The sequence below is a fragment of the Helianthus annuus genome, chromosome 3 (assembly GCF_002127325.2).
Source record: "Helianthus annuus cultivar XRQ/B chromosome 3, HanXRQr2.0-SUNRISE, whole genome shotgun sequence".
Lineage (NCBI taxonomy): Eukaryota > Viridiplantae > Streptophyta > Magnoliopsida > Asterales > Asteraceae > Helianthus > Helianthus annuus.
The window spans coordinates 173,564,269-173,574,272 of record NC_035435.2 but is presented as its reverse complement, the minus strand read 5'-3'; the positions used below and the strand labels follow the sequence as shown (position 1 = coordinate 173,574,272).

The following is a 10,004-nucleotide window of genomic DNA, read 5'->3' as shown; positions in this document are numbered from 1 at the left end:
TATCAAAACGAGTTCGGGTCGAAATGGATTGTGGTTAAAAGGCCATTCTATTTAATCTTGAATTCAGTACTTTGTTTGGTTTGTGTATTTGATTTATGTCGTCTTTAGTTCTTGTCATGGGTTGCTTATGCATGTCATAAGTCATAACTAGTGTCTTGTATGTTTATACAATTTATTAGTGATTAACATGTTAAGTGACTATAACTAGTGTCTTGTATGTTTATATAATTTATTTATGATTAACATGTTAAGTGACTATGGCTTAATGTTATTTTTAGATGGTACTATGGTTTGAATCAATGATTAATGTGTGCATGTATTATTAGGGATACGATCTAGATATAAACAAAATCATAAAATGTCGTATTATAAGGGATACCATCTAGATATACACAAAATCATAAAATTTACACTTATTATCATTGTCTGGCTTAAAATCCAAAAATCATGAGGAAGTAACATCGTATGTCTAGAGAAATTTAGCAAAGAGATAACATTGTATCTTGAGTATTTGGATTTTATTTATGTTTTTAATTTTGGTTGTTTTATGAAATTGGTTTGAATGTCTATTGCGTAACGAGTCTAGCTTTAGTGCTTATGACTTTATGAGTATTAAATTATTAAACTATTAATTGTCATATTAGAATAGAACTAGGGTGTTACACCCGCGCATCGCGGCGGGGCGACCCGATTTTTATCCGATACAAAAGTATGTCAACACATGTCTTAGATCAAGTGGGAAACTCGATTAGAAAAGTTTTTACAAAGTAAAAAGGTTGTCAGTGTGAATGCTAATCAACTTACGTTTATAGCGACACGTGAATAAAAATAAAGACGTAAAAGTTGATTAAAAAGTATTTATAAAGTTAGGAGGTTGTAACAGTCAATGCTGAAAATTAAAGGTTATAAGTAAAAAAACAAAACCACAAAAAAGAAAGAAAAAAGAAAGAAAAAAACTGTGCAAGGGGTAAAAGCGTAAAGTTTAAACGTTGACGATAACTGTAAATTACAAAAGAACTTGGTATTTAAGAAACAACACACAAAGCATAAAGGCCGAAAACGTAAATTAAGAAAAAAAGGAAAAACAAAAAAAGAAAAGTCAAATGTTGAGAAAAGACAAAAAAAAAAAAGAAAAAAAAAATTAAAAAAAGGCTACCCCCGACATAGCCTTTTTTATAGGTTATATAAAATCACATGTAAAAATTATGACAATGTTTGTTTTTTTAAAAAAGATTTGCGCAGTCTCTTCTGTCTGCGTCGTGCAGGCCACGCGCAAACATTGTTATCTGCATACTGTTTGTTTTTTCAAAGACGTTTCATTAAAAAAGGGTCCGCGCGAGCTCTTCTTGATGCAGACTTGGCTCAACCACTTTTAAGATCTTCTAAGGTCTGTAGAGGGTTAAACACCACCACCCACCACCGTCCATCACCACCACCACCACCGTCCACCACCCATCGTCCACCACAACCACCCATCGTCCACCACAACCACCCACCGTCCACCGTCCACCACCACCCGCCACTACCGTCCGCACACCACCACCAATTTATTTTAGAAGTCTATATACGTTAAAAAACAAACAACCTTCTTCTTGCAGAGTGTAGATGTTTGGTCCACCTCTTTTTGTACAAATATCTGCAGATGTGGTCCGCAGACTATACAGACATTTTTCCTCTTAAAAAACAAACAACATCTATATGGGATTGAAACATAAATTTTCATTACCGACCTATGATTTCACCGTAAATTGATCTCGAATACTTTATTACTCGATAACACGTGTGAGGTCTTTAACTCCAAGATCCTAAATGGTAGAGATAAACCAAATATCACAATCTTAGAATACATTAGGGAGTACGACATGAGGAGAATAGTCAATGTGCTGCAAGTTATTGACAAGACTGATGGGCTTGTCACACCATTTGCTACAGAACTGTTTGATGAAATCTAGAAAAATGCTACAGGTTGCAGGGTTAGCTGGAATGGAGGGGATCCGTATGGTGTTGAAGGACCAGGGAAATGGAAATGTGTGGTAGACATAGCATAGAAAACTTGCACATGTAGGAGATGGGAGATCACTGGAATTCCATGTTCCCATGTTGTTGCTACCATATGGAATATGCAAAGTGATGGTCAGAAAGATGGGATTCCAGAGTCCTGAGTGCATCCAGTATACCATCTTGATACCTAGAAACAAGTTTACTCCTTCAAAGTGTTTCCCATCAATGGCATGTGTCTATGGAACAAATCACAGGTTCCCACTACAATCACAACACCAAAATATCACAAGCCAGTTGGCATACCAAAAAAGAAAAGAAAGAGATTAGTGGTTGAGAAAGCGGATGTGCAGAGGGCAGACAAGTTATCCAAGAAAAACCTGCAAGGATCTTGTGGTAGGTGTAAAGGAAAAGGCCACAACTACAGGACCTGTACAGGTCTGCCACCTGTTCAACAAAAGAGGGTGTCAAGACAAAAACAGTGAAAAAAGGTGGTGAGGGTAAAAATGTCCAAAAGGTGAAGGTTGAAAAGAAGCAGGGTAGGGGAAAGAAGAAGGCCTGATTTGTTGGTTTATTTATGTTTGTTGGGTTGTTTCAAGGTTTTCGGGATATGGTACTGATGTTTAATATGTAATGTTTTGAACTTATGTAATGTTTTTTGATGGAGTCTATGTTTTGTTTGAATGCAGTGTTTACAATGTAAAACCGTTTGTCATTTGTGTCATAATGCAGGTCATTTTGTTATAATGCAATCTTTATTACATAGGTCATGTGTTTGCTGTCAAAAGTTTGGTCATTTGTTTGCTGCAGAAATGTTGGTCATTTGGTCAATGGTTAGTCATACAAGTATGGTCATTTGTTGGTCATACAAGTTTGGTCATTTGGTCATTAGATGGTCTGCACATAATATTCTTTGTACCACCAAGTTTGCAAAACACTCGTGACCATTACCATATAAAAACACTCATGATCATTACCATAATCTTTGCATACTGTTTGGACCACCCAAGTCTGCACAACATTCATGACCATGTCAAAATACTTCAATTCATTTCGGTACTACAGTTGGATTACATTTCAATTCATTTCATTACATAAGACAGCACCATGTCACATTACAAAAGACTTTAGTTAATTTCAACAAACAACATATTAAGTTAAGTTCAACAAACATCATACCCCTGCTAAAATACCACATCCTAAACAAAAGCTAACCTAAAAATTACAACAAGACCAAAAAATAACCAACTATAAACTAAATAAGTCTTCATACGATCTGATTCATCTTCTTTAGCTTTCAATTTGTCCACCAGGATTTCATTCAAAGCTTCAAGTTCTTGTTTTGAAGCGTCCATTTCTTGTATTGCATTCATTTGAGCCGGATTTCGATCCACCCATCCAAGGAATGCTTTCTGCCTGGATTTCTTCGAGTTGTTGATGTTAGAATTAGGCCCTCCCCACCACATTTGCAATATATCTGCGCCATGATGGAAGGAGGCGATTTTATGAACAAAGAAAGGAAGAAGAAGGGAAGTTTATTATAAGCTAGGGTTTTGATTTAAAAGGGAACCTTAAAGACAGGTTAGGGAAAAGACTTAAATGCCCTCACGTGCATAGTATGTGAGGCCATTTAACTGACTTTTTTGGCGTGGTTAGGTGTAAAGGTTATAGAGTGTAACAAAACAGGAACATAAAGGTTGATTTTTGCCGATTTATAATGAAAAGTACGAAGTGCTGTTTAGATATAACATAAAGGTTGATTTCTACAGTTTATTGTAAGTATAATAAAAACAATATAAATAATCCATTTGCTTCCTAGTATCAGTCACGAATTTAATATACTAAAAACTTACCAAAATTAAAATATTTCAGTTTCTAACATCAACATTAAAAAAATTATTCAAGATAATTTATTCGGTACAACTTTAACAATAAACATCTTATCAATAAAGCAAAAAAATCACTTTTTCAAATCGGTATATAGCCGTTACCCAACGGATACCTCACTCAATTCATAAAACCCTAAATCCCCAATTCATCTTCAATCAAACACCTACTTTCCATCTTTCTCTCCATCAAACATCTGATTATTACCAAATTTCAATCTCAGCTTTCACCATGAACGATTTAATGACAAAATCCTTCACCAGCTACATAGACCTCAAGAAATCAATCGAAAAACTCGATCTCGAAGCCGGTCCAGACCACGACATTCAAATGCAAACCGTACAAGCCGATCACAACCTCACATCGTTCCTTCGTGAAGCAGAGCTTGTGAAAGATGAGATGAATTTCATCCGTGAAACCCTAACTCAACTCCAGTTGACTAACCAGGAGTCAAAATCGCTCCATAACCCTGACCAGTTGAAGTCAAACCGACGTCGTATTAACGGTATTGATGCAGAATTTATTTTATGTTTATTTCTAAATTAATTACTTTCTAGCAAAAGAATTTGTTTCACGGTGAATTTTTATGTCAACTTTTTCTAGTTTGATAATATTAATTGTGAATTTTTTTTAAAAAAAATTATGTTTTTGTTAGCTTTTCTAGTTTAATAATATTAATTATGAAAATTTTTTTTGGTGAAATTAAAAAAATTACTTTTACTTTTATTTATTATTGTTTATCTGTTATTGATAGCTTCTAGTATAAAGATTGTTTTTCGGTGAATTTTTATATCAATTTTTTTAGTTTGTTTATTATTTTTCGGTGAATTTTTATTATTATTATTATTATTATTATTATTATTATTATTATTATTTATCTCTTAATGTTAGCGTCTAGTATAAATATTGTATTTCCAGTGAACTTTTATGTCAATTTTTCTAGCTTGATTAATATTAATTTGAGTTTCAAAGTTTTATTTTATTTTTATCTCTTATTTATTAGTGTTTTTATTTTATTTTTATCTTTTATTTATTAGTGTTTTTATTTTATTTTTATCTTTTATTTATTAGTGTTTATATCTAAAATTGTTAGGTTCTAGTATAAATATTGTTTTTCCCATGAACTTTTAGTCAAATTTTTAGTTTGATTAATATTAAATTAAGTTTTAAGTTTTATTTTATTTTTATCTTTTATTTATTAGTGTTTGTATAATTATATCTAAAGTTGTTAGGGTCTAGTATAAATATTGTTTCGAACTTTTATGTCATTTTAAAAAAAAATTTAGTTATATGATATTGATATTAATTGTTAATCTTTGAGTTTCTAGCCATTTGATTGCTTTCGTAACCTGCATCAGGCGATATCGTGGCGGTTTTGAAGAAGGCAAAGACGATAAAACAGCGGTTGGAGGAGATGGACCGGGCGAATGCAGAGAGCCGGAGGCTGTCCGGGTGTAAGTTAGGGACCCCGGTGGATAGGACTCGGACCGCGGTGGCAAATGGGTTGAGGAAGAAGCTTAAGGGGCTGATGATGGAGTTTCAGGAGTTGAGGCAGAGGATGATGAGTGAGTATAAGGAGACGGTTGGCCGGAGGTATTTTACGGTCACCGGAGAAGAGGCGAATGAAGAAGTGATTGAGAAGATTATTAACAGTGGGACTGATGGTCAAGGTGGTGAAGAGTTTTTGTCAAAAGCAATTCAGGTATGAACGACTGACATGAACCCAAACACAACACGTGTATATTCATGTGTTGATACGAATATGACCTGTCTAACCCGATAAAAAAGATTTTATTGTAAAAAATATCAATATTTTAAAAATTTTGAATTTACATAACTATATTGTAGTTTTTTAGCACTTATATTTAAAATGTATCAATTTGTTTCAAAAGCTATAAAATTTGGTGTAAAGAATAACATATAAGTTAAGTTATTTCATAAAGAGTAAATTGTCATTTTAGTCCCTGAGGTTTTGTCCAAATTGCCTTTTTAGTTCAAATAACTCGGTCTACAAATCTGGTTATAACCAGGGGTATTTTTGGCATAACTGTGATAACCAGGGGTAGTTTACAACATAATTTATAAACCTCATAATAATTTAATGCCAAACACGACACGTCTAACCAGGGGTATATTCATGTGTTGATACGAACATGACCTGTCTAACCCGATAAAAGAATTTTATGGTAAAAAATAATAATATTTTAAAAATACTGAATTTACATAACTATATTGTAGTTTTTTAGCACTTATATTTAAAATGTATCAATTTGTTTCAAAAGTTATAAAATTTGGTGTAAAAAATAAATTATAAGTTAAGTTATTTCATAAAGAGTAAATTGTCATTTTAGTCCTTGAGGTTTGGTCCAAATTGCCTTTTTAGTCCAAATAACTCAGTCCAAAAATCTGGTTATAACCAGGGGTAGTTTACAACATAATTTATAAACCTCATAATAATTTAATGCCAAAAATACCCCTGATTATAACCTGGTTTTATACTAAGTTAGACAATGTGATCAAAATGGCAAGAACAAGGAAAAGTCAGGGACTCAGAGGAGAAAAAAAAAACTATTTGGACTAAAATGACAATTTGGACAAAAACTCAGGGACTAAAATGGCAATTTACTCTTTTATAAAGCACCTTTAAAAAAATTGGTTACCCGGGTCAACCCGCAAAGTAAGTTGTGCAGATTTGACCCCACCCACCCTATTAGTTTTGCTAGGTTCTGTCGTAACCAGGTTGATACGAACACTACCCGTTTAGCTAAACGAGTGTTGTAGGTTTGACCTAAAACTAACCCGACCCCTTTATACGAAACCCAACCGGTGAGTTTTTTTAGCTTATGAATGTTATTTGTTTGAAAAAAAGGTAATTCTGGTTGACACATTTATAAAAGAGTAAACTGCCATTTTGGTCCAAAACTCAAACCTTTTGTATTTGAGTCCCTGTGGTTTCAGTTTTATTGCCATTTTGGTCCAAAAATGAAATCAGGTCATACTTGTCTTATAAAATCCTGCAATTTTGTCATTTTCCTCAGAGGCAAATCAGGTCATATTTGTCTTATAAAATATAGTATTTATTTATAAAAAAGAAATGATCATTTTGCCCCTGTGGAAAATGACAAAATAACAGGATTTTATAAGACAAATATGACCTGATTTCATTTTTGGACCAAAATGGCAATAAAACTGAAACCACATGGATCCAGATGCAAAAAGTTTGAGTTTTGGACTAAAGTGGCAAAATTGACCAAACCACAGGGACCAAAATGGCAGTTTACTCTTTATAAAAAAAAAAATAAGTAAATCGGTTAACCGGCGCAATCCAGGTCGACACAGACACCGTTAAGCTACACGTTTTTGTAACTTCAACTCGAAACTGAACTGAACCCGTTTATACTAAACACAACCCGCGAGTTGTGTACATTGTGAGAAGTATTCAAGTGTCCAGAATGTTATTTGTTTGCAAAAACTAATCCACTTTGGTTGGATTTATAAACAGGAGCATGGGAGGGGAAGGGTGTTGGAGACGGTGGTGGAGATACAAGACCGCCATGACGCCGCCAAGGAGATCGAAACAAGCCTGCTGGAGCTCCACCAGGTGTTCTTAGATATGGCAGTGATGGTGGAGGCTCAGGGTGAGAAGATGGATGATATTGAGCATCATGTGATGAATGCAGGTCAATATGTGAATGATGGTACAAAAAAGCTCAAGAGTGCAAAAGGGTACCAAAAGCAAAGCAGAAAGTGTATGTGTATTGGGATCATATTGTTGCTGATTATCATCCTTGTGGTTGTCATCCCAGTAGTCACCAGTGTTACCAAATCTTGATTCTTGAGAGCAGGGGCGGAACCAGAGGGGGTCAAGGGGGTCCGTTGACCCTCCGCTCATCGGAACTTTTTGAATTTTTATTTATAAATTTTGAGTTTTTGAAGAACAAACTTAGAGATGGACTCCCTAATTTGAACTAGTATAGAATATGAGCTTTTATGATGACCCCCTAACTAAATCGTTCTGGTTCCGCCACTAATGAGGAGCAAGGCTAGTAATTTCTCTATGTTTATGGTGTTTTTGCTATGTGAAATATAATCAATTTTTAATTGATTTTTTTATATGAATATATTTGTTTTTGTTTTGTTTTGGTTGGTTGGTGTTGTAGATTCATTTTGGTTGGCTATTTGAGAACTCCTATTCAACTTTAGTTTTGAAAGCATGTTGGATGGTATTTTATTTTAGTTTTGAAAGTATTGGTTAATGTTTATTGGGCAATTTTATTTTATTTTTGAAACTCTATGAGAAGAAAAATAATAAGAAAATTTGAATTTATTTTCATCACAAAAGTGATTTGAGTTTAAATTCTTGTAAGTGACTTGGGGGCGTTTTGTAAAATTGTAAAAAAGACACAAAATTGTAAAAAGAAACGACGAGGTGCTGCAAAGACATGGCCCGTTTTGTCCGACGTTTGGATCCAAATTGTCACATCTGAAGAGTGATTTTCACTTCGATTGTTTTCCCTAAATTTCGTGATTTTAATTGATTTTTGTTTAATTGTAAAAACATGTTTCGATTAAATCATGTGTTTATTTTGTTATTTAATTTTAAGTAAAGGCTAATAGTTTTGAATTCTCAAAATTTGGCAATACCTATTTTAAAATTTTCCTATACAAAAAAGGTTGATTTCTCATCAAGAATTTTTTTTATCATTTTTTCATGATATCACCAATATTTCGGATTCTACCCATTTGATCAAAATTATAAGACTATGTGTTGTGGGCGTGAGAAAGGAGGCGCCAAAACCTCACCACCATCACGCCTGTTAAACCAAAACGCATCAAGGCGCCACCCAACTTTCCCTTTCTTCCATTAATGTGTTAACCACCATGAGGGGCTAAATCAGGTGGTGTCAAACTCCAATGCCGTAACAAGCAACAAAACGAGATGTAATAAACGGCGATTAACATTTTAATTAGACTAAAGTTCGAGAATTTTGACTAGTCAATCTGAAACTTGGTTATACACCAAACAAAACAAGATGTAAGATCTACAGGCGATTAACCGACTTTAGACTATCCACTATGGTGACCAGACTTCCCAAACGGTTGCCATGTGGATAATAAGATAAAAAAAACAAGCAATTTTTTAATTTAATAATTCATTATTTCTCACAACCAGGTTGTGTATACAACCCAAGGTTGCAACCATTTATATTAATATTTAATTGTTTTTTTTGTCTTTTTCCTTGTAAACAATAACTATAAATCATTTTTATTTAATAAAATATTAGTTTAGGTTGGGTTGTGATTGTGGGTGAAAAATTGAATTGGGTTGGGTTGTATAGGTGGAAGAGAGAGAAATTAGTACTTTAATGAAAGATTGGGTTGGGTTGGGTTGGGTTGGGTTGGGTTGGGTTGTGATAGTGGATAGTCTTAGGCATTTCTTTAACAATATTGTTCTTATCAACAAAGACCCTAACCCTGACACATCGAACATCTGAGCTCACAACGCTCCCTTCCTCAACGATAAATGCTTCAACGTTTTCATTTTGTCTCTCAATTATAACGATAGCCGATTGCCCAGGTGTCCCAACTAGTTCAGCCCATGAGTTCTTGCCCTTAACTACAATTCAAAGCATCATAAAGTGGTTGGCATGTAATTTGTTAGTAAATAATATTGAGTTGCTTGTTAGCAGGGTTTTTTTTTCTCCATTATTGTTGCTAGTAACACAATGCAATTTATACACTAGTATTTACTTGTAAAACAATATAAAAGTTTGTACACTTTATGTCATCCTAGAATAATGATTTAAACAAAATTTAGAGTTAATTACTGTTTTCGTCCCTGTGGTTTGTCAAAAATCACTATTTCAGTCAATTAGTTTAAAAATTGTGATTTCAGTCCCTGTGGTTTCACTTTCGTAACCATTTCAGTCCCTGTACTAACAGAATAAATGGATTGAAATGGTTACGAAAGTGAAACCACAGGGACTGAAATGGTTACGAAAGTGAAACCACAGGGACTGAAATCGTAAATTTTAAACTAATGGACTGAAATAGTGATTTTTGACAAACCACATGGACAAAAACAGTAATTAACTCTAAATTTTAACTAGAGTTTGCTT

At 33.8% G+C, this 10,004-nt stretch overlaps 1 protein-coding gene across 1 annotated transcript; it reads left to right on the top strand.

Moving 5' to 3' along the window:
* The first annotated feature begins 4,017 nt into the window (after positions 1-4,017).
* On the top strand, positions 4,018-8,026 carry LOC110930964 (syntaxin-related protein KNOLLE). Its single transcript, XM_022174352.2, has 3 exons — positions 4,018-4,390; positions 5,244-5,587; positions 7,388-8,026. Exons 1-3 carry the CDS (start codon positions 4,117-4,119, stop codon positions 7,715-7,717), a joined length of 948 nt encoding a protein of 315 aa, XP_022030044.1. The 5' UTR covers positions 4,018-4,116; the 3' UTR covers positions 7,718-8,026.
* The last annotated feature ends 1,978 nt before the right edge of the window (positions 8,027-10,004 follow it).

What these genes read in the sequence shown, in the direction of transcription:
- LOC110930964 (XM_022174352.2), top strand. Translation starts at nt 4,117, where the DNA reads ATGAACGATTTAATGACAAAATCCTTCACCAGCTACATAGACCTCAAG. An exon ending in AAACCGACGTCGTATTAACG is followed by an intron (nt 4,391 to 5,243) that starts GTATTGATGCAG and finishes AACCTGCATCAG; the next exon opens with GCGATATCGTGGCGGTTTTG. An exon ending in TTTTGTCAAAAGCAATTCAG is followed by an intron (nt 5,588 to 7,387) that starts GTATGAACGACT and finishes ATTTATAAACAG; the next exon opens with GAGCATGGGAGGGGAAGGGT.